The sequence below is a fragment of the Lentinus tigrinus genome (assembly GCF_003813185.1).
Source record: "Lentinus tigrinus ALCF2SS1-7 unplaced genomic scaffold L226scaffold_6, whole genome shotgun sequence".
Lineage (NCBI taxonomy): Eukaryota > Fungi > Basidiomycota > Agaricomycetes > Polyporales > Polyporaceae > Lentinus > Lentinus tigrinus.
Window position 1 is genome coordinate 240,530 of NW_027137915.1, and position 21,408 is coordinate 261,937.

Genomic DNA, 21,408 nt, shown 5'->3' on the forward strand with positions numbered 1-21,408 from the left:
TTTCAGCTTCTTAATTCTCTGGTGACCGGTGAGTCTTACGGTACAGCAACAGGTCGATTTGCTAACGTTGTTGTGGATCATTCAGCAGGACAACTTAGGTTCGAGCTCCCTGCGGGCCTACGTCTTCCCGTACCCAAACTACCACTACCAACGCATGGCACTCGAAGTGACGGCCTGCATCTCAAAGCTCGCAATGGAATATCTGGATGTATAACCTTCATTGACTCCATGTTGAGGTAACCTAAGTGCAGTAGCCATGACGCTTTGGAAGAGGCTGCTGAGATGACCGACCATCGCGCTCTGCGGGGACCATATCGCCACCAGCACTCGAGATGAAAAGTACGATGCTTCCCTCCACTGTTCGCTATAGCTGAACCAAACTGTCGAACGGGATGGATTGCCGGCCGGCGCACACGCTTCTCTCGATCCCGATCGACGTCAACCTCGTCACAGCCCACCCCCGCCCCCGCCGTCATCCCCTCCTCCGTCAGCCTCAGAGATGGGGCTACCGCGGGCAGTCTCCGTCCTCTCTTGTCCCTTGTCTCTTATCTCCTTGTCCCTCGACCGTCGACATCTCTACTCGCCGCCTGTCTACATCCCCTTGTCACGCAACCATGGCCACCTACTTTCTCACTCTTCAGCCCGCCGCCACTGCCGAAGCAATGGAGGTTGACGGATTCTCCATGCTCAAAGCGGGGGCTCGCAAGCTTTACCAAGAGTCCATCGGGCACGGCGAGTCCGCAGGGCTCTACAACCGTTTCAACCCGGATGTGGCCATGCCGTCCGGCAAGCGTGGCAAGTACGAAGAGGATGTCGAGATGTCGACGGTGAGTCAGCTCGTGGTCCGCCGTATCTCGTCTGGTTGTACAGAGCTCACATCATGTAAGGCGGACAACGTCAAGGCGAACGCACCTGCGAAGCCGAAGCTTGCCGGGCTCCGGAGGCAGTTTCGATCGCTGCGTGCATTGACACGGTTCAGGGTACGTTGTTCACTGGCGTAGTTCTCCGGCCATGGGGCTGACTGTTGTGTAGCCGTTCAAGAGGGCAGCGAAGGTCGCAGAGCGTATGGACATCGATTGCGACTCCAGAGCTGCTACTACGCCGTTTACCTTCACGTTCGTTCTGAGGCCTTCAGTTCCCGAACTCTCTGTTCGTCAGCATCAGCCCGACCGTGACGTTCCCATGGATGCCATGGACGATGCCGACGACCTTGCCAGGGCGTTCTCCCTGGTTTCATTCGTCCAGGTGGAGCCCAGCATGGCGAGTCCCGCCGACGCTCGCAAGCTGTGGCAACCTAGAGAGCCCACCCTTCCTCTTGAGGACGAGGCCGAGGACGAGGAGGCCGCCAAGATGGCGATTGATATCAGGGAGGATGACGATCAAGATACTCCTGTACTCACCGGCAACAGCGTGGTCTCCGTCGTCGCTCTGCTGGAGCAGTGCTCCTTTGAGGCTCCACCTGAGGTACTCGTATATCATTGCCGCTTCCTCTGTCCTTACTCACAACCTTGCTCGAATTTGAAGAACGTACAGGAACCTGACGTTCATTCCGAGCAGGTCGACACAGCTTCTGCGGAGCCCGCCGACGCCAGCACGCACAACTCTCAGGATGTGGCACAGGAGGTTCGTCACCATCTCAGCCTCCACAACATCATCTAACATCGTATAGGTTCTGACGGAGCGTCAGGCCGAAACTCCTACCCAGCCCTTCATCGACACCGCCGACCCGCTCCTTGCGAGTTCTGATACTACAGATCATCTGATCGAGCTCTCCTGCTCAATTAGCGTTCTCACCGATCTGAGCGTCGACGAAGATACTGACGATGCCGAGGAACCTACTGCCTCCGTTCCGCCTGGTCGCCTTTGTGACGATTTCTTCGGGGAAGTCCGGGAGCCCTCTCCCGCTATTCCGGACGATGACGAAGAAGAGAAGCCTATAAGGTTCCCCTTTGCGATCTTTGACAACAGCAAGGTCGGCTTCGCTCCTGCGACCGACAGCGTCGATGATCTCGTCGCCATCTTCGCCGACCTGCGGGTGTCTCGCAGTATCACTTCTTCTGAGCCTCAGTCAATCGCTCCGACTCCGACTCCTCCGGCTCCTCTTCAGCTCGTCGTTGACCTGCCGGTGTCTACGAAGACGACCTCCGCCGAGTTACCGTCGACATATTCGTCCCCTACTCCGGCTCCTCTTCAGCCTATCGCCGACCCTGTCACGACGGTCGACAAGGAAGAAGAGGTCTCAGAGGCCTGGTTCGACGCCTCTGATGTTTCCGAAGACGAGGACGATGACGAGGAGGAGGAAGTCTGGTTCGACTGCGTGGAGACCTTCGAGCCCTTCGTCGAAGAACCTGCTTGCCACGTCCCCATTCAGTGCTTGGCCACCTCCGAGCCCGTCGAAGAAGAACTTGCTTGCGTCCCTGCGCGGGCTCAAGCGCAGGCTCAAGATTGCAAGACAGAGTCCTGCCAGCAAGAGTCTACCGTCCTCCCTGGCGGCCTCTACGACCACAACGAGGAGCTCGACTTTGATCCCTCCGGCGACCTCCAGGCGCTGTGCACATACTTGGTCGGCTGCGTCACCCGGTTCAGCACCTTCCTCATCTCTCGTCTCGCGGCTTGATTCTCCCTCTTCACCATCTACACAACTATATTTCAACTGCCTGCTCATATATCCTGCTCTGCCTGCTCTATCTCTCTCTATGCTTGATTACGCCCTGCTCCCTTCGGCGCCCAGACCGTGACCCGAGACCAGCGCACCCACTTACCTCCCGCTCGCACCCCCCGGCGACGTTCCGTCCTCTCCCCAACCCCCCTTCTCCCACCAAGTTCCCCAGTGCCCGAACAAAGAGGCTTCTGCCGACAGTTCTAGCGCATTGTGGTCGAGCTAGTGCTATCCGCCCGCTGGTCCTCACTACACTCTGGCCGCCCACAATTTCTCTGCCTGTCTCCTCCATGCTCGACTCCGACTCAGACCCTCGATACGACTAACTACACAACTCGACATCACCTCGTGATCAAGGTCAGCATCTCGCAGGCCTTCGCCAGCGTCCTTACATTCTCCATCTACGGCGAAGTCCTCTCCGCTCTTCCGGTCCTCGGCAGCTCGTACGTCCTTGCGACTCAAGACCCACTCTCCTCGAATACGCGACCAAGTCCTGCCTATGGTCCGTGCTGCTGTACTGATTACCACGGCTGGCGAACGACCTCATGGGCCCCTCCTCGGACGACACCCCGCCTCGTTCCCCTTCAGGCTCGTACTTGTCTTGTCTTGTCAGCATCCTCTGTCTGCCAGCGGCTGGCTCAATCTACGGCGGCTGTACTCTGCTCGTTCGTCGCTGGGGCGCAGACGCTCACCTCATCGACTTCGACCTGGATGTCGGGTGTTGGAGATGGCATGCTTCGAAGTTTGGTGGATACCTACAAACTGTTCGTCGCGTGTCGGTGTGGGATAGGCTGTACAGTGTACATCTCATGTAGCGTCGGTGTTGTCGCTTCACTGTGTGTACGTGCGAGCTAGCCTTCAATGCGTACTTTTTCTTTGATGAATGACATCGACCCGTGATTGCGTCGAGGAGAATATTCAACTTTCATCACCGGTCATGCATACGAGAGCAGTTTAGAACCACGCAGCACGCAACGGATGTTGTAACTCGACTATGTCTGAGACCTCTCATAGTGCTAATGAGCAGCGCGAATTACAGTAGATTAGTATTAGATACCATGTGATCGCATAACCTAGAGCTTGACACCAGTGTGAATGCTAGCAATGCCGTCCCAGAGATCGATCCATGCGCCGCCTTTGCCCTCATGGAGCTCGCCGGTGACGAAGCCCGCGTCCTGGATCATCTTGGCGAACTCGGGCTGCGGCGGGAACCGCCGAATACTTTCGACGAGATACTGGTATGACGCGCGGTCGCCAGCGAGAAGAGTACCGAGCAGCGGGATGACGGAGAATGAGTACTGGTCGTAGATACTGACATAGGGGCGCGGTTAGGTGGGCAGTACGGGGCAGCAAAGGGCACTCACGAGCGGAAGAGGGGGTTGTTCACTCGGCTGAACTCGAGGCAAGCAAAGGTGCCTCCTGGCTTGAGAACACGGTAGGCTTCTTTTAGAACGTCGGGGACGGAGGTGCAGTTGCGGATGCCGAAAGCAATGGTGTAGAGGTCGTACGTGTTCGAGGGGAACTCGGCCTCAGGCATGGCCTGTGCATTCGCCTCCTTGAACGCGATCTGAGGAGCTGCAACCAAGAGCACATCGGTACACATGTAAACATACGGGGCAAGACAGCATACGCACTGTTGTGATACATGGTCTTCTTGAACCGCTTGAAGCCCTCCTTGAGCATCTCCCCGTTGATATCCACCACGTCCACACTCGTCTCCCTATCCGCATACTTCTCCCTGGCGAAGTCGAGTATGCGGAGCGCAATGTCGCCGGTGCCGCCCGCGACGTCGATGCACCGGAGCGGGCCGCGCGCACCAGGCTTGAGGCGCGCCACGAAGTCGTCCTTCCAGAGCCGGTGCACGCCCATGGACATAGCATCGTTCATGACGTCGTACGACGACGCGACGCTGTCGAAGACATTGCGCACGAGCGACTCCTTGGCCTCCTCGGGCACCGTCTGGAAGCCAAAGTGCGTCGTCCGCTGGTCGTTACTCACGTTCGCGCCTGAGCTGGAGCTTGCTGCGGGCGCTGGCGAGGCATTTTGGTGGTTGTGCCGCACGGCGACGAGGTGCCTCGGCTGGGCGCGGGCGGAGGAGAGGAGAGGCCTCGGGTTTGCGAGACGGAGAGTTCGGTGCATCGTCGCCAGTGGTGGGCTGCACGCGTGACGGGGTCCTGGGGGTTTGGCACGATCGCGTCGCGGACTCCTGACACCTTGTGTACGCCTGCAATTTCTCGATCGCGCGCTTGTTGTAACTTTGACTTCCGCCTCGCGTCCCTCCTCGTTGCACCTCTCCGGTTAACCCCCTGCGCTATCCTCGACGCCATGTCTCTCACTGCACTCTTCAAAGGAAAAGGAAAGGCGCGTGCAGAGGACGTTGAAGAGGAAGAGGTCGACCAGAACAACGAAGTGGGCCGGTCTGCGTCCGGCTCGAGCTCATCCGACTCGGATTCGAGCTCGGACAGCGACGCCTCAGATTCAGACTCTGACCTTATATCCACGTCGGACTCCTCGGACTCGGACTCTGACGACGACGTCGTCCTAACAGACTTACTGGACTCTCTGCTAGACAAAGCGCGGCAGAACGCACAAGCCAAACCTACACAACCTGCCGGAGCGGAAGGAGGGGAGGAGGAGTTCATCCGACTAGGCTCGGACGACGAAGATGAAGTGAAGGAGGAACCGTATGTCTATTTACTACTCCTCGCTGTGTTGCACGCCGTCTCAGCAACCTCCCGCGTCCTTCAGACCATTGCCTCCGCTGGACACCGGCTCGCTCCCGAAGCCGTACATCGACCTCGCAGAAGACCGGGGAGAGGGCCCCTCGAAAATCCATGACCCAGACGTCGAACTGGTACAAAAGGCAGCATCCACACTCTCCGCGCCCGCCGCTCCCGTGCCTCCACCAGAGGTCACTCGAGACGGCAAACGGCTCACCAAGAAAGAGCTCAAGAACGTCCGTTGCACCTCTGTTCATCGATCATTTCACGTCACGTACTGAGTGTGTATATTCTTGAAACGCAGATGAAGAACCAGACCGCCGGAAAGGCATGGTTCGACCTCCCCGCGCCGCCCGAGTCCGACCTCCCGCGCATGTACCGCGAAGTCGAGGCCCTCCGCCTGCACAAGCAGCTCGACCCAAAACAATTCTACCGCAAGGAGCCCGGCGAGGGCAAGGGCATCAAGGGCCTTCCGAAGCACTTTGCCGTACGTGTCATCTTCCCCCTCCCTCTGCCTCTGCCTCCGCCTCTGCCTCTCCTTGCTTCTCGTTTCCCTTTTTTTTTTTTCCCTTTTCCTCCTGCTTTGCGGAGACTCATACTAAATCCTCGAATGACGCAGATCGGCACCATCATCCCGTCAAACTCGCCCTTCGGCGCCCCAGCCCCAGACAGCCTCCCCCGCTCCGCGCGCAAACGCACGCTCGTCGACGAGCTCGTGGACGACGCCGAGGCGCGGAGCTACGCCAAGAAGAAGTTCAAGGAGCTCCAGACCGTGCGCGGCGCCAGAGGGCGGGGCACCCTCGCGGCCAAGAAGGCGTTGCGGAAACCGAAGTGGTAGAGACCTGGGCGTGGGCGTGTGTGCGTGTGCGCGGGGTTCGTGTACGGTTTGCCCCGTATACTTCTTACGACGTCGGGTGCTTCTGTGCCCTCATCTTCTTACCTGTCGACCGTGGTGTATGCGAGAGTGAGACTCAGTCTTCCACCATCGACCACGAGCCAGGGAATTTCTAGCTGTCACTTGTGGTGTGCACCCAACCACAGAGAAGTTTAGAAAAGAGATTGTTTTGATGCGTACTGGTACAATGGGGTTGCGGTACATCAGAGGGAGAGAGAAAGAGAAGAAAACGCGCGCGAGAGAGTGAGGCAGAGAGCAGAACGCAAAACACAAAACGCAACACGAAAAGCGGTGAGCGAGAGTGGGGTAGTAGGACTGCGAGACCACAGAACACAGAAAAAGACGTGGAGGAAGAGGTGGACGTAAACGTGGACGTAGGGCCACCCGTGGAGGTAGAGGTAGGACGCAGGACGCAAAGCGAACACGAACGAGGATGTGGATGCGGATGAGGATAGAAACAAAGAGGGAGGGGCAGGGAGGGTTGAAGATCGAGCGAGCGAACGCGTACGAGCAAATGAGCAATTGAGCAAGTGAGCAAATGTCCTTGTCCGAGGGCCAAACAGACGTGACGTCGGAACGAGATGTGCTGGTGCTGGTGCTGGTGCTGATGCTGTGAGGGAACCATTCTCCCCCAGTAGCTAGCTAGCTATAGCTATGTACACTATGTACAGCCGCGGCGTGTGCGGCGTGTGTGATGTGAGACGGAAAGCGCAAGGGAGAGGAAGAGGTGATGCGAGAGGGATAGGTGAGAACGGAGGTGAAGGACAGGCATGAAAGGCGTACGGCGTACGGCGTATGGGGGTCATGACACGCACTGGCAGTATGTATGATGAATGAAAGCAGGGCATAACAGGGACTGGAAGTAGACGGGAGTAATGCTAGGATGGGAAGCCACCAGCTGTGGTGAAGCCAGTCGCAGCGAGAGCAGCGGGGCTGCGGACGGCATTTTGGAGCCACCCCGAGCTTGAGCTTGAACGGCATGGAGGTGAGATTGGAGCAACGGTCGGCGAGCGAATGGTCGAGAGGGAGAGCAGCGACAGGGAAGGGGATATGAGGGAGATGAGTGGAACGTGAAAGGACGACATGGAAACAAATCCCGTCTACGGCACGCCGGCCACGGCTTACGCCCAACAGCGCATCCAGACTGCAGACTGGAAGGTTATCCAGCGCCCGGAACGCAGGAGAAGGAGAAGGAGAACAGTGTACAGTGAACAGTGAAAGGTTGAAGGAGTGAAGGAAAGCAGGGAAAGCACAACGCGGGGACCTGGACTCGGAGAGCTGTCGACACGGGATGACGCCAGCAATGGACCGCGAACGGTGGGTGGGTGTCCGGCACTTTGTGTGCTGCGAGGAACACGAGGCATAACACGAACACGAACACTGTACGTCCGTGCCCACCTATGTACTGCACCTGCCAAACCGAAAGTCCAGTCAGCACCCCGGTCTCCAGCGCAACCGTCCGAGCCATGGATGAGCTCACCGAACACGCCCACGCAGCGTTCACCGCTCACCAAACCGTTCGTTCGTCCGTTCGTCCGTGCGTCCAGGCTCCACCCCGCCATGACTTCACTCTTCCATAGGCTCGGGCGAGCGCGCATCCCGCGACGCCTCCCGTTCCCGTTCCCGTTCCCTATCTCTCTCCCTCTCCCTGCCGCTCTCCCTCTCCCTGCCGCTCTCCCTTTCCCTGCCACCCTCCCTCTCGTCCCTCCGCCTCTCCCTCCCCTCCCTCTCCCTCTCCCTCTCCCTGCTCACATCCCTCTCCCGCTCGCGCTCGCGCGACCCCTCCTCATACCCATACCCCGACGACCGCCTCACCATCCCCGGCTTCTCCCCCGCAAGCCCAAGCCCATGCCCATGTCCATGCCCATGCCCGTGTCCATGTCCATGCTGATGCCTCGCCACGCTCGCACTTGGGGCCGCCGGCAACGACACCCTCGCGCTTCTCGGGGACCACGGCCTTCCATGCGCGTGTGTATGCGCACTCATACTATGCGCACTCCACCCGCTCACGCCCCCGCCCCCACCCCCGGGCTGGGCCGACGGCGGCGGGGGCAGCCTCCCAACAGCCGACCTTGGCTCGCCCCGCACAGCCGACACCGACAAGCGGCGGCCGACGTCGAACGGGACCGGGGAGCCCGCCTGCGACCCCGGGAAGCTCCTGCTGTCGCTCTCGCGCTCCCTATCGGGTGAGAGCGCGCGGCGCACCTGCTCGGGGGGCCCAGAGCGGAGCACGCTCGGGACGTGCTCGGCGACGGCGACGGGCGGGAACGTGTACGACTCTGCGACGAGCCCAGAGGAGGAGGAGGACGTTGTTTGGGGGATGCCGACGCCGATGCCGTTCGCCTTCGCTTTGCCCTTGAGGCCCGTGCTCGGGCTGTACCCCGTGCCGTGCGTGACGGCGGCGAGGGACGTGCGGGGCGCGGCGGCGGCGGTGGAGGAGGGTGCGCCGGACTGGACTTGCAGCGCGTACTCGAGCTCCTCGATGCGCCTGTGGAGGCCGTGGATCTCGTCCTGGAGCGGGGCGACGCGGCGCTCGACGGCGGCTGCGACCATCTCGTCGAGGTGCTCCTGCTGCCGCTGGAGGGCGACGGTGAGGTTGTGCGACTTGTGCAGCTGCTCCCCCAGCCAGTTCTTGAGCGTCTTCGAGTCCGCGAGCGCGTCGTAGAACATCTCGAATGGGGAGAGGAACGCGGACTTCTCGGATGTGTAGTGTGGGTGTGCGAGTGCAGAGGGCGTTGGGGGGACAAGTGTGGTCGCAATCGGCACTGTGGCGGTAGGCGGGGACCGGCCAGTCCCAGATATCGAACCAACGTTGAGGTGAGTGGACGACGGGCCTGCAGTAAGAGGACCCCTCGCTATGCTGAGGCGTGTCGGTGTCGGGGGTACTCGACTAGCTGTCATACGCTGCGTGCTCTGCCCGGGCCCAAGGACAGGCGGTAAGCTCGGAAGCGTCATGCTGGAGAGACGACTCGAGGTGCCGCCCTGGTTTATGCTCGCGCGCGGGATGGGCGGCGCACTCTGGATGGACGGCGGCATGCGGTCGGCGTTTGGGCTGATCATGATATCAGCAGGCTTGCCCTTCGCACCCCCGAGCGTGCGTGTTGCGCGGCGGCGTGCGAAACTTATCGGCGGGGGCGGGAGCGCATGCGCGGGGAGATGCTGCTCGGGCACGACAATGGACACGGGTGGGGGAGGCGGGGGCTGCAGTATAGGTGCTTGTGGAGGAGCAGCGTCTCTGTGCGCGGGAGGAGGAGGGGGAGGGGGGCTCGCCTGGCGCACGAGGGGGGAGACGGCACGGTTTGGCGGTGGGGCGTTGACTGTCGACGAGAGTCCGGTTCCCGCACCCGACCGTCGGGAACCCGCAGCGGGTCCTGCAGCGACCGGGCCCGATCCTGCGCCTGTGTTGGGACTGCGTCCTCCGGTACGCGCGGGAGGATGTGATTTTGACGATGGTTGGCGCTCGTCTCGGTCCTGGGATCCTGGGGGAGGCGCGTTCACGACGTTGACCGAGACGGGGGGAGTGCCGACGGAGATGATGCCAGCGGTGCTGCCCCTTCGCTGCTCGATGAGCTCCTTCTGCTGCTGCTTGATGCTAAGCATGGAGCGGACCTGCTCGATCGCGGCTGCATCGTCTCGCGGGATGGGAAGGCCCATAACCACAGGCGAAATCGATTTGGCGGCATCCGAGGCTGGAGTTCTGACGTCGGTGTTGATAGGATGGGAGATGCCGCTTATCGTCACCCGGCGTTTCTTGCTGGGTGAGTGTTTGGCTGCAGAGGGAGGGGGAGCAGGGGACGCGGGGGGCTGCTCTGGAGGAATGCGGGAGTCTGTCGCTGCACTCGCAGGGGGTGGGTTGCGAGAGGTCGGAGAGGGAAGGGAGTCATACTCTGTCTCCTCCTTTATTCTGACGCTTCGAGGAGAACGTCGGTCGCTGGAGGGGGTGGTTATGTGCTCAGAGGCGAGGCGAGTGGAAGACGAGGATAATACTCACTCTGAACCCGAGCTGTTATCGTCACCGGCGGAGGAGTCCTCTGGGTGGGACCGCTTACGTGAGGATTGTGGGGGACGGTCGAGGGGCATGGACTGGCGATGTTCGTCTTGGTTGGTGGGCGAAGGGCGGTTGCGTTCAAAGGGAGAAGCGCGGGACTGGATTGGAGGAAGGGCATTGTTGGCGTCCGAGATTCTGCTGAGAGAGGATGGAGCGCCGAAAGCCTGAGCAAAGGACGGGAGCGACTGCGGAGGTTGAGTCGCCATGAATTCAGGAGCTCGACGAGCTAGAGAGCGAGGAGGATGTGGGGCGCAGCGACGGGGCGCATGCGAGCGTGGAGAAGAAGGGGAGGAGGAGGGCGCGAGGCGGAGAGTTGATGGATGAGGCAGGAGAACAAGAAAGTGACAACGACAGAGGCGGCCGAATCAGAGCCCAGCTCGGTCGGGTAATTATGGAGGTCAAGATACACCTGCCAGTCCCGCGCCCGCCCTCTCCCACCCCATCCTCCTCCTCCCCCGCGTAAACTCAATCTCAGACCTGTGCTGCCTGTGCTGCCCGGACGTGTCCTCCTCCTCCGTCCGCGCATCTAACCCCCGGACGCTCGCAGCACAGGCTGGCGGTGCCGTAGCGTCTTGCATGTTCTCGCTCTCGTGCAAAGACAAAGGCAATGTTGGCATCATCAGCATCATCGAGCTCATCGCGCATCGCGGGCTCGAGGCGTGCAGGCGGCCAATTGCAAGCAACTCTCTTTTCTTGGGCCCCGAAAGCGGATACAACAACGCATCCGCATCGGGCGCAAGCAGCCCGGCAGACCAGCTCTCCGCAATATTATCCCGCCACGAGGCTGCGCAGTATAGACCCCGGCCCAAGATCTCGCGAGCAGGGCCCCCGCGAGAGCCCGCGAGGCGTTTCCCGAGTCCCCGTCGCCGCGCCTCGACGCCCGCTGCTCATTGTCAGTGTCCACGTTCCCACCAGAGCGCACGCCTTCGCACGCCTGCCGATGCAGCAGCCCTCGGTTACTCATCCTATTCGCAATCAGCGTCTGCCCACGGGCCACTGCTCAGAAGCCAGGGCCTGCTCTTCCCTACAGCTAGCCATTGACATCCAATAGCTATCTACACGAGCTTGTTCGCCCAGCGCACCCCTGCGTAACGTACCACGTCGCTATCCGAGGTCTTTTGATCGATGGCCGCCGCACCGAGACATGTTCCTCGACCCATCCAGCGAAATACGCCTCCCGGCTGCTCGCCCAGCTGACCTTTTCTGAGAATGACACCCTCCACCTCGCGCCCAATGGCAAAGAGCGGAGGGCACGGGAGAATGCCTGAGAATACGCATCTCCGACATGGCCCAATTGTCTGTCCGCGCGACTCCCTTCTAGCTCGTGCAGCGCTGCACCAGAAGCCTTCCCGAGCGAGAACGCGAATGCAAAGGAGGCAGAGGAAACAAGGACGTAACGTAACCGCGTGCGTCCCAACCCCCACATCCCCACCCTCGTTCGCCGTCTCTGGCCCAGCTGCCGTAAGCTGATTAAATCGTATACTTATCTGCCCTCTTGCAGCGATGACGGATCGCCTGGCGACGCCTGCCCGGCCAGGCGTCCTTGTATTCTCTGAACTCTAGATCTGACCCCGCTCCCGAACGGCGAACGGCCTGATTGTCCTCCACGAGCTTACTCAACGGCCCGCCAACCCACCCCGTCGTCGAAGCCTCCACCCTGCCCAACGCAGCAGGCAGGCAACGCCTCCTGGCGACCGGGGCTACACGGCCCCAGCCACGACTTCGGCCTTGGGTTCAGAACCCGGCACTTCTCTGCGGGGGCGCCGCGTACTTACGCTGGCGGCTGAGTTACAGTATGCTCGGGAGCGAACGTACGTACATACACACGGCCCGCGCGACCGGTGTTCGCTCTTCTTTGACTCGGTGCTTGGTGCTCGGTGCTCGGTGCTCGGTGCTCGGTACTCGGCTCTCGGAGATTGGCTCGCCAGCGCCGCCGCCTTCCACGAAGAGCAGTGGGCACCGTCCCCAGTTTCCCGGCCTGGTCCGCGGAGCTCCCCCCAGCTGCCAACTTCGCACTTCGCGGCGACGGACATGCACAGGTCTCGTTGACAGCACTCGATGCATGATGCATATCATGGACAACAGAAAGAGATGTCCGCCCTCGCCAGCTGCTGGTCCTCCGCCGGTGGGCAGCGTCGCAGCGTTGCATGTGCTGCTCTGCATACGTCTCCACGTCATCGCCTGCACCTGGTCATTCAAACAGAGAAGGCTTCCAGGTCCTCCTTCCTTCTTCCGAGGCCGATGTCCAGCGTTCTGCGCTCAACATTCAATATTCAACACACATTATTCGCCGGTGGCGGCAGGCGCGCGGCGTCGTCCAGAGACTCGAGAGCCACGCCGCGATTTGCGTCAAACGCCACGAAGATGCACATGGGCATGGCCCTGTGGCCACGTCCGCAATAGGGTGCCTGTCCTCGCACAGTGACACTGACACATGCGCGCGTGCATGGTGCGTGATCCATATTCATCTCGGCGCGGAAGCGGGCGGGCAGCGAGCTCTCCCCAGGGGCGAATCACACGATGCGTATGGCCTCGTTCAATTGCAAGTATATACCCCATCGGCCGGATGCGAGCCCTCTTCGCCTCGGCGAAGGAGTACTGAGGTTCAGTGCTGAGTACTGAAGCGAGGTGTCCTCCCGTGTATCCTCACGGCGCAGCGCGAGGTCCTTCGTGTGTCCGCGTCGTTCTTCGTGCGTTCCTTCACGGTCCACCGTTAACCCCACTTCCTCATGCCTCAACTCTGTTCCCCAGGGATACATACTCGACCGCACCCGGGTCATCCTCGTGCCTCATGTGCATGAATCCCCACCTCAACTTCAGATCGTACCTTGCCTTCCGATGACGTTCGACCGTTCCGTCGTTCGTCGTCTCGGGACTCTTCTCAACCTCTCTCGCGCTCCTTCAAGCCAGCCCGCGACCTCTGCTTACGTGTCAGGAGGGGTAGACGATCTTCGGAGGAGGACGCATCATGCATGCGCCTCAGGCTGTAGCTACAAGCTGGAGTCTGGCAGGCACCACGTCCACTCGTGCCTCGACGCACACTGGCAATGAACGGCGGCTGGACGGGTCCATCCTCTCCAGGCTTCAAGAACTTGCACTCATGAGGTCCGTGTTACCACTATGACTAACCGCCCTATAGGCTACAGCCTGAGCCTCACTCATCGGCAAACCGCTCCAAGCGCATCTCTTGCCAGTCGCCTTCAAGCCTGCCGACCTGTAGGAGCCGCGGGCCCAAGTCGACGACGTCCGCCGCACTGTGTAGTCCTCCGACTCGTCACTCGTCACTCCGCAGGGCAGAGAACAACTCCACCAGCGTGCGGAACTTCTACGCCTGCCATGCTCGCCACTCGTCACTCGACCTGGGCCCGGCAGACTTACGAGAGTTGTAATCAAAGTAAAAATGAAAAAGTACAAGGGCACGTCCCCTGGACTGGACCGTCCCGTTCCTGGCCGCCGGTGATCTGACCTGCAAGCTCTTGTTCAACGTACGTACTCCCTCTCTCTCTCTATCTATCTCTATAGAGTATATACAACGTCAATAGCATCTGATTCGTGATGCGAACAAACCTCTCAAGTTCCGCCATGTCCAGTGCCGCCGCGTGCAAGAAGAAGAGAAGTCATTCAGATCCGTCCGTCTGCGGAGGTACGAGAACGGTTCTGCTCCGAGTCCGCACTACCTACCTTCCCCTTTCCCTGTGACGCATGCGTTGTGCTCACTGCTCAGCTGCGTGAGATCATAGGCCTCAAGCCTCAGGAGTCAATGACACGCAATGCCCGGTGATTCAAACCTACGTACTTCTCTCCTACAGTACGTACCCTCCGAGTCTCTGGCTCGGTCGCGCGGACACGTGTGTTTGTGACCGCAGTCGCAAAAGCTCCTTCCCCTAGTGCCAACTGCGGCGGATCCTACGTACTCGAAGCGCGTCAGAACCAGTCCTAAATTCCTCTGCGAGCTTCTGGGGTACCTGGTCCAGGCCAGGACGTCTCCAGGTTTCACCTTGTCGCGGACGTCGACTCGGACGTAACGCACAGTACTAGTGCTGTGTGTCTCGGGTTTAATTGACGATGACCGCATGGGCGAGCAAGGTCCAAACACATAGCCAACCGTTAGACAATGACAAGCTGACAATGACGACGACAGTGACAGTGACCGCGGACGCACTGCGGATAAGCTCTACGTTCAAAATGTCTAGATGAGACAAGAAGATTCCAACACATGGACAGGACAGCGAGATCATCAAGCAATCAAGCAAAGTAGCACAGCAAGTACCGCTCTTCCTCCGCCGGCTGCGCACCAACGTCGAACGTTAACCGCATACAGCCACGGTACACACCACAGCACTGAGGATCTATGTATTAGCAAGCACACTCACAACTCAAGGAGAACAAAGTCATAGCGCAGAGCAAGCACAAGACACCGATCACAGCCCACAGGACCCGGCGACCGATGACCATAACCTCCGCACCCCGTCCGCAGCTCCCACGCCCCTTGGACTGACTGCGCTGGCAGAAACAGAAACCGTCAGTCAGCAGTGAGCACAGCTGCGGGTCCGGAACGATAAACGGGCCACGCAGGGCGTAGGACGGAGGACGAAGCAACGGGCAGCGCTCCCACTGCAGCGAGTCGCACGGGGCACCGCGAAGTGCACCCGCGACAACACGAGACGCGACTCGCGAGATTCTGACACACGAGAAGCCCGTGCCTGGCGAAGCCAGTGGACTGGCTGGCTGGCCGTGGCAGGGGCACGTCGACTCAGGCTCTCGAGTCTCGACGTCTGCACGGCAATCCGACTCCCAGTCCCACCATGAACCACGAACCATGATGCATGATGCCTGAACATCCCACTCACCCCTGTGCCCCTCGGGTCTCCCATTCAATGCAATCGTACAAGGCAGCGACCACGCTGCGTTTCCTCTTCGAGCACAAGAACCCAAATCGTTTGCCGTCTCCGTCTCCCTGCAGAGTCTTTGTCAAGAAAAGATGCGCTGCCTCCTGCACGCGCGATACACCAAGAAATAAGCTCGCGAGACCGTCCTCCCCCCTCTCCCCGGTGCCACGTTCCACTCCCCGTGAGCAAGAACGTGCAGCACGGTAGTACACGGGCAGAAGGTAGAGAGACGACGGTCAAGGGGGTGCAGGCTTCCTCTTCTTCCGCACCGCAAGCACAGTCACAGGTGCCATTGCCGCAGCCCCTTGCGACGCGGTCCCGTTTGCACCCCCACGCGGCGGAAGCGGCGCGTTTCGCACCTCGATGCGCCCGTAGATGTAGTCCGTGTACGTCTCCGGGGAGGGGACAGGATCGGGGAAGGGGTTGGGCGATATCTCCGGGACCCCGCCTGCTTTCCCCGCGCCAGGGTGCAGGTGCAGGTGCGAGCGTTTGGGCGGCGGCGTGCGCGGGACGTCCAGTGTTGCCGGGCGGTCCGGCTCTGGCGTGCGTGGTCGCTCCGTGTCGGGAGACGACGAGGATCGTGCTGCGGAGGCAGCAGTCGACGGAGGCGCGGAGGCCGGGATCGCGGGGGCGTCGTCGCACAGGCCCTTGATGACGCCCTCGAGGGTCTCCGTCGCCCGGACCGCGCGCTCGCGGGTCGAGAACTCGTGGTGGTTCATGAGCGACGCGACGATGCGGCGGACCATCTTTGAGGAGACTTGGCCAGGCTGCGGCGCGAGTGGGGACGGTTGTGACGTCTTGTCGTGGCCCACAGGCGGCGGTGTCGAGACGCACATCGTGAAAAAGCCGGTGACCGCACCAGCGACGCATTCCTGCCGGAAGGACATGCGCTCCCAGAACTCGTCCGCGGTGACCTGGGCCAGCTCGCCTTGGGGACGTCCCTCCCTCTCCTTCTCTTTCTCTTTGTCGTCCGCATCGTCTCGGCGTTGTGGCTTCTTGTCGCCCCCAGTAGAACTGGGTGCGCGCTTGCGTTTCGGAGAGCGGATCCCGCCCTCCGTCGCCTTGATGTACGCAATCTCGTCTATGAACCGCGACTTTGGGTCGTCATCGAACCATGGGATGAAGTGCCCCAGGTTGTGAGGTGCGTCCGGGTCCGTGTTCTTGGGACAGGGCAGTGGGATCTCGGTTTGAGAATACGGGTGCCCGTACACCCATGGCACGTCCGAGCTGCTCGGTGTTACACCACGAGTGAGGGAATGCGCTGCTTCAAGCTCAGAATAGCCAGGAAGGATGTAGAAGAGCTTAACCTTCCCGACGCCCTTCAGGCCCGTATTCACCGTCCCCGCCACCTCACTGTATACCTTCCTCCACCACGCGCAGAGTTTCACGTCCGACAGTGGGTGCTTTCCTTCATACTCCGAAGAGTTGGGGAAGAGGTACTGGTTCTGCGCTCGTGCGAAGAGCTGGATCCAGAGGTGCTGTACTGCGATGGGGCGCGTCACAGGATCAGCGTAATACGTGAGGAACGCGCGTACAAGGGTGGCGGTGGGTGAAGGAGCAGAAGCATGACCAGAGGAGTCAACCTTGGAAATGTAGACTATCCCGGACGACGTGGAAGGGATGTTGTAGACCGACGCCTCGATGGCTGTGACGAGGACGTGCGGCGCATCAGGGGTTGTCTGCTCCGAGAGCAGGATAAACACTTCTTGCAGATACGTCCGCGGTCTTGGGTGGGCATACGGGAATAGTCCGTTGTGTTTGCGGGGCGCAGAGGTGAGGACGTGGACGTGGAAGGTGCGCGTCCCCGGGAGGTCGGCCAGCGCGGCGAGGAGCTTGTCCCTTAGGCTCATTTTGAATGTTTTCAGGTAAAGGCTATGCAGATTTCAGGTAGACCATAGCACGAGCAGGCGACAGCACTGTGGGGAACGACAGCGGGAAAGAAGAAGGCGCAGACATCGCGAGAGCGTGAGGCAAGGTTCATTTCCCAGCGCTCGCACTGGTGACGCCCATTCCTGTTCAGGCAATTCCCGACGCTATGACTGCGGGAACCCAAAGATGGAACGCTGAGGGCGGAAGACGTACCCAACGTGATACAATTGGAGACAAGAGTGTACGCAAAGATCGACAGCGATTTTACAAATAGGAAGAGCAGTACAGGGGAGAACCGCAAGTTGAACTCGTCGAGGAATTAAGGTGATAAATAGAACGAAGGCAGTAAGTCGCAGTCAGTCCGGACAGTCCAAACCACAGAGAACTATCCCCGAAAGTCCTATACCGGAGTGTTCGGAGTGGAATATACCGAGGTATCGTCATCCCTCATGATCAGGCTGTGCTCCTTGATCTCGACCTCCTGTATAACCTCCATCCGACCTTGCCTATCCCCGGTTGTGCTCTGTACGTAGCAGTAGAAGGCGCAGTCAGCAATGCACCACCGATGACTCCAATATCACCGACCTTACGAGGGTAATGGGGACTATAGTCCGTTATAGTCTCAATAGATACTGCGACGCCGTCCAAACGAGGGGCCGACTACAAATGACAGTCAGTCGTCCAAGCAAGGATCAATCGAGTCCTCGCATTTGCGCACCTTCTGCGCCTTCGAACTATGGTCATTGGTACTGAAGGATTGCTGGAAAGAGTGTGGTATGCCGAAGTGGTTCAATTGTACGGCACCAGCGACTTTGTCCCGTAGGCTCTCGCGACTGTTGAGGCTGTAGCGACGTCAGTTCCCTGTTCGCACATCCTCAAAGAGAGGAAGCATTGCTACGTACAGTGCTAAGAAGGAGTTGACATAGCCTGTGAAAACAAAAAATCCGGTGGTTAGTCACCGGGATACGTGCAATTTCGTGGACACTGACATTTGCCCATGATCCAGAAGAAGCTGAGCCAGACGAAGTTTGTGGGCATCGCGGCGAACTAGACGGAACGTCAGGGTCTCCAAACGGATGTTGCTGTGGCAAAAGACCTACCGTAACGACACATATCGTAGCGATGATGCTAAATGAAGGATTGTGTGAATCCAACCAGTCCAACGGCACGCTAGTGAGCCTACCTAGTGGTCAGTCCGCTGTTGACGCTGTAAACCATGAGCAAGGCCACGACGGAGTCGGTTCTGCGGCGTATCCCAGTTCAGCGATATCGTTCCCATGCTTTGGGCTGTGCACCTCACCTCTTCAGACCCGTGCGTTTGGTATACAAGTAATAGCACATCGCAATCGCGATGATGATGTCGGCGGCAGCGGCCGAGCCAAGGCCAAGGCACGTTACCCACTGCGCGTCCACACATGTGAGGGGGTGCAGCCTAGCGAGTGATGACAGTGCGCACCGTGAGGGTTTTGAACTTCGAGAACCGGCCGAGTATGAACCTAAGCAGGTCAGGTCAGGGCGTACCCATGGCGCGCAGTCGAGCAGAACTCACGACTCCGCAGTGAAGACTGGGCGAGGTCCGGAAGTCAGTGTACGGTTCGCTCAAGAGGATTTGCAATGTTTCTCACCCACGCCCAGACCTGCGAACCCGGCAAAGCGAAAGGCCGTTGAACAACATGTCTTCACACGCCGAGCAGCCGATCTACTCACCGAAGTGCAAGAATGCCAAGACGACCTGGCAGGGCGGTCAGACACTCTTCGACATGCACGGAAGGTGTGGTGGAGGTCCGACTCACGATGATACCGGTGATTAACCAGTTGCGGCTCACTGCAGAGGTGGTCACACGATCGGTGAGAGTGAGAGTGATAGTCAATCAGAAGGTTACGCACTCATCCACACGCGACGCGCGAAGAAGCTGTGTGAAGGAAGCGAATAAGCACACAGACGCTTGGACGGAAGACAGCGGGAGAAAGGACGTACACTTCAACTATGAGGCCGATAAGGCCCTGCGTTGTCAAGGTTAATCAGGAATGGAGCGGACAGCGAGTGAAGAATGTACGTACGTTACAGTCTGTTTGCAGCTGCCGGCAGATTCAGCTACGCCAGAAGGACAGATACATTACCGCAAGGACTCACAGCCATGCTCCTACGAGTATTCGGTCACGGTGAGACAGCGGACACGCATCAAGGACGGCTTGCGCCCACGTACCAAGTAGTGATGTCCAGATTGCTGGTATTGCCGAAGTTGGTGACCAGATACCTGCGACAACTGCTCAGTACAAGAAGCCTGTTCTCAGCGTATCCTTGCTCACCAATATATTGTCCTTGTGCACAGAGCTAGATGTAGAGAATCCAACACTCTGTGAGCCACGGTGTTCAAAGTCAGTGAATGACCCTGGTTTATACAGACGCAGCTCCTCACGTCAGAGTGATAACCTAGGGTAACCCATTCGATATCGTGTTACATGCACCAGGAGTAAGAGGACATGAACGTACGAGCGACTTGATGAGTGTTGAATCATTCGAGTAATTCCTATGATAGACAGCGGTGAGTATCCGGACATTGCTGGGCTTGCACGACATACCTGAAGTAGCTGAAGCTGCATGTCCATCGGGCCATTCAGTACTCTCTTCGCCACACCCATTCAATCCAACATACGTTTGTAGCAGCGTGATCCCATAGAGGCTACGATAGGGTCCGGTGTGAATACCGCCCGCGAGGTACAGGATACGCAGGCACTCACCAAGCACTAATAATGAGCCCAATGAGGGCGGCACCGAACGTGCTATCAATCATCGCCATCCCGACACTTGTTGAAGGCGGCTCGGGGCAAAGGCGAGAGAGGGGGGTTTGGGAGGCAGCCGCTGCGCATCAAAGATACTTTAGGGTATTATAAACCCTGCCGAGGACGACCCTATGTGCGCCACTGATACCTGCGGTCCGTGTACGAACGCAAGCTTCTGTTCGTACGAAGAGAACCCCCGAGTCTGGGATCTTGGAGCCGCCCGGTTCTGCCGGAAGGACCCCCGGCGGCGTTGGTGACGGCAGACACTGAGAGCAAGCCTCGACACCATGCTCTCATGCGCCCGTGTGTCCGAGTAGCTTCGTGCCAGCTCCTCCACGGGTGCCCAGCGCCGAGGGCGTTCCCACCGTAAGAGATAATCACCAGACGCGTGGGCACGCGGATTTCGCTGAGAATCTGTTTGTGCGCGGACGTGCGAGCGTTCTCTTCAAGGGTATCTTCGGCTCTTCGACTGCCTCTTCCCCGCCGCGCTGGGAATTCGTCCGTCCAATTACCTTGCCGGCAACTACTCGCAAGCGCAAGGGCTTCCGTTTGCATCTGTTGACGTGGGGTGAGCTCTGAAGTGCAGCATGAGCCACCATCCTGACTAGATGCATGCTGACTGACTCGGAGCAAAGATTCGTCACGGTGCGAGCCCTATGATTGGAGTGCAGGATCATTGCGTCCGGATTCCCGCTGGTCGTCCGCGCCAACCCCCAGCAGCTTACCAAAAGATCGAGCCTACTCGTTGCTAGAGCGGGATCGGAAATAATGCTCACGCGGAGAAAGAGAGTACCGCCCGGGGCCCGAATAGCAACAAAGGTTTCTTCACCGATGGCAATTGCAACGCCTCAGCCGTGCCCAGCGAACGTGACAACTCTCGAAGTTCGACGGTGGCTGCGGGTGCCGCTGTAAGCATCAGAGCGGACGTGATGAACTGAAAAATTGTAAAATTGAGCGTAGTCAAAGTGAATGAATGGGAAGGGGGCCACTTCAAGTTCACCGCTCAAGGTCCACCGAACAGGCAAGGCCTGCGCGGTATGTCGAAAACCCGCCGCCTCCACGCGCCGAGGAGAAGAGAACCCGAGTATCGAGAGCGGCGATATCACACGAGGGCTCAAGAACCTTGAGAAGCAGGTCGTCGCAGCATAGGTTCTGGGTCGGCCAGTGCAAATCGATTGAGGTAATGGAGTTAGCGCAGAGGGTGGTGCGCGGTACGCCCGGGAGGCGGTTGCTAGGGCACACGCGGAGCTCGAGGACGTCGCGGAAATGACCCAAATCAATGCGACAAGCCCTCCAGCGTGAGGTACCCACCGAGGCTGAACACCGTGGATTCTGAATCTCAGAAGCACTCAGCACTGTGTGATCGTGGTGGTGAAAAGGCAAGAAGCTTGGCGCCTAGCGCCTCGTGGCTACTGTGCATCTGAGAGTAGTAACTTAGACCGATCAATGACACCCGCGGCAGTCCGGCCAAGGTTAACGTTGGCATTGCCTCTGGATGGGAGAAGAGTTTGATAGGGTCCTCGTCTTGATCAAGTCACTGATCG

General features: G+C 59.3%; 9 protein-coding genes across 9 annotated transcripts; 5 read left to right on the top strand and 4 right to left on the bottom strand.

Moving 5' to 3' along the window:
* Positions 1–614: 614 nt before the first annotated feature.
* Positions 615–2,626, top strand: L226DRAFT_610748 (uncharacterized protein; the record flags this gene model as incomplete). Its single annotated transcript, XM_067686202.1, has 5 exons — positions 615–827; positions 888–980; positions 1,033–1,464; positions 1,534–1,623; positions 1,670–2,626. 5 exons carry the CDS (start codon positions 615–617, stop codon positions 2,615–2,617), a joined length of 1,776 nt encoding a protein of 591 aa, XP_067538003.1. The 3' UTR covers positions 2,618–2,626.
* Positions 2,627–3,623: 997 nt separating this feature from the next.
* On the bottom strand, positions 3,624–4,835 carry L226DRAFT_482052 (UbiE/COQ5 methyltransferase). Its single transcript, XM_067676956.1, has 3 exons — positions 4,294–4,835; positions 4,024–4,234; positions 3,624–3,970 (listed from the first exon to the last, which is right to left on the bottom strand). Exons 1-3 carry the CDS (start codon positions 4,796–4,798, stop codon positions 3,733–3,735), a joined length of 954 nt encoding a protein of 317 aa, XP_067538004.1. The 5' UTR covers positions 4,799–4,835; the 3' UTR covers positions 3,624–3,732.
* Positions 4,836–4,929: 94 nt separating this feature from the next.
* Positions 4,930–6,483, top strand: L226DRAFT_551435 (Fcf2-domain-containing protein). The gene is made up of 4 exons (XM_067682815.1): positions 4,930–5,343; positions 5,408–5,615; positions 5,684–5,866; positions 5,999–6,483. Exons 1-4 carry the CDS (start codon positions 4,985–4,987, stop codon positions 6,215–6,217), a joined length of 969 nt encoding a protein of 322 aa, XP_067538005.1. The 5' UTR covers positions 4,930–4,984; the 3' UTR covers positions 6,218–6,483.
* L226DRAFT_322212 (uncharacterized protein) lies at positions 6,263–7,547 on the bottom strand. The gene is made up of 2 exons (XM_067673894.1): positions 7,090–7,547; positions 6,263–6,912 (listed from the first exon to the last, which is right to left on the bottom strand). Exons 1-2 carry the CDS (start codon positions 7,253–7,255, stop codon positions 6,308–6,310), a joined length of 771 nt encoding a protein of 256 aa, XP_067538006.1. The 5' UTR covers positions 7,256–7,547; the 3' UTR covers positions 6,263–6,307.
* A 293-nt stretch (positions 7,548–7,840) lies between these two features.
* Positions 7,841–10,979, bottom strand: L226DRAFT_532236 (uncharacterized protein; the record flags this gene model as incomplete). Its single annotated transcript, XM_067680223.1, has 2 exons — positions 10,266–10,979; positions 7,841–10,205 (listed from the first exon to the last, which is right to left on the bottom strand). The coding sequence occupies exons 1-2, from the start codon at positions 10,526–10,528 to the stop codon at positions 7,841–7,843; spliced, it is 2,628 nt and encodes an 875-aa protein (XP_067538007.1). The 5' UTR covers positions 10,529–10,979.
* On the top strand, positions 10,684–11,447 carry L226DRAFT_322343 (uncharacterized protein). Its single transcript, XM_067673895.1, has one exon. The coding sequence runs from the start codon at positions 10,899–10,901 to the stop codon at positions 11,361–11,363; it is 465 nt and encodes a 154-aa protein (XP_067538008.1). The 5' UTR covers positions 10,684–10,898; the 3' UTR covers positions 11,364–11,447.
* A 485-nt stretch (positions 11,448–11,932) lies between these two features.
* Positions 11,933–12,791, top strand: L226DRAFT_322169 (uncharacterized protein). The gene has a single exon (XM_067673893.1). It carries the CDS (start codon positions 12,118–12,120, stop codon positions 12,745–12,747), a length of 630 nt encoding a protein of 209 aa, XP_067538009.1. The 5' UTR covers positions 11,933–12,117; the 3' UTR covers positions 12,748–12,791.
* A 379-nt stretch (positions 12,792–13,170) lies between these two features.
* Positions 13,171–13,962, top strand: L226DRAFT_322381 (uncharacterized protein). Its single transcript, XM_067673896.1, has 3 exons — positions 13,171–13,427; positions 13,502–13,807; positions 13,865–13,962. Exons 1-2 carry the CDS (start codon positions 13,291–13,293, stop codon positions 13,785–13,787), a joined length of 423 nt encoding a protein of 140 aa, XP_067538010.1. The 5' UTR covers positions 13,171–13,290; the 3' UTR covers positions 13,788–13,807; positions 13,865–13,962.
* Positions 13,963–15,447: 1,485 nt separating this feature from the next.
* On the bottom strand, positions 15,448–19,881 carry L226DRAFT_521114 (uncharacterized protein; the record flags this gene model as incomplete). Its single annotated transcript, XM_067678681.1, has 23 exons — positions 15,448–17,083; positions 17,105–17,127; positions 17,511–17,603; positions 17,666–17,740; positions 17,799–17,922; positions 17,983–18,007; positions 18,070–18,127; positions 18,181–18,208; positions 18,264–18,323; positions 18,381–18,481; positions 18,537–18,576; positions 18,630–18,645; positions 18,788–18,812; positions 18,874–18,905; positions 18,968–18,993; positions 19,142–19,175; positions 19,215–19,224; positions 19,288–19,338; positions 19,391–19,438; positions 19,575–19,611; positions 19,664–19,678; positions 19,738–19,764; positions 19,823–19,881. 23 exons carry the CDS (start codon positions 19,879–19,881, stop codon positions 15,448–15,450), a joined length of 2,643 nt encoding a protein of 880 aa, XP_067538011.1.
* Between the last annotated feature and the right edge of the window lie 1,527 nt (positions 19,882–21,408).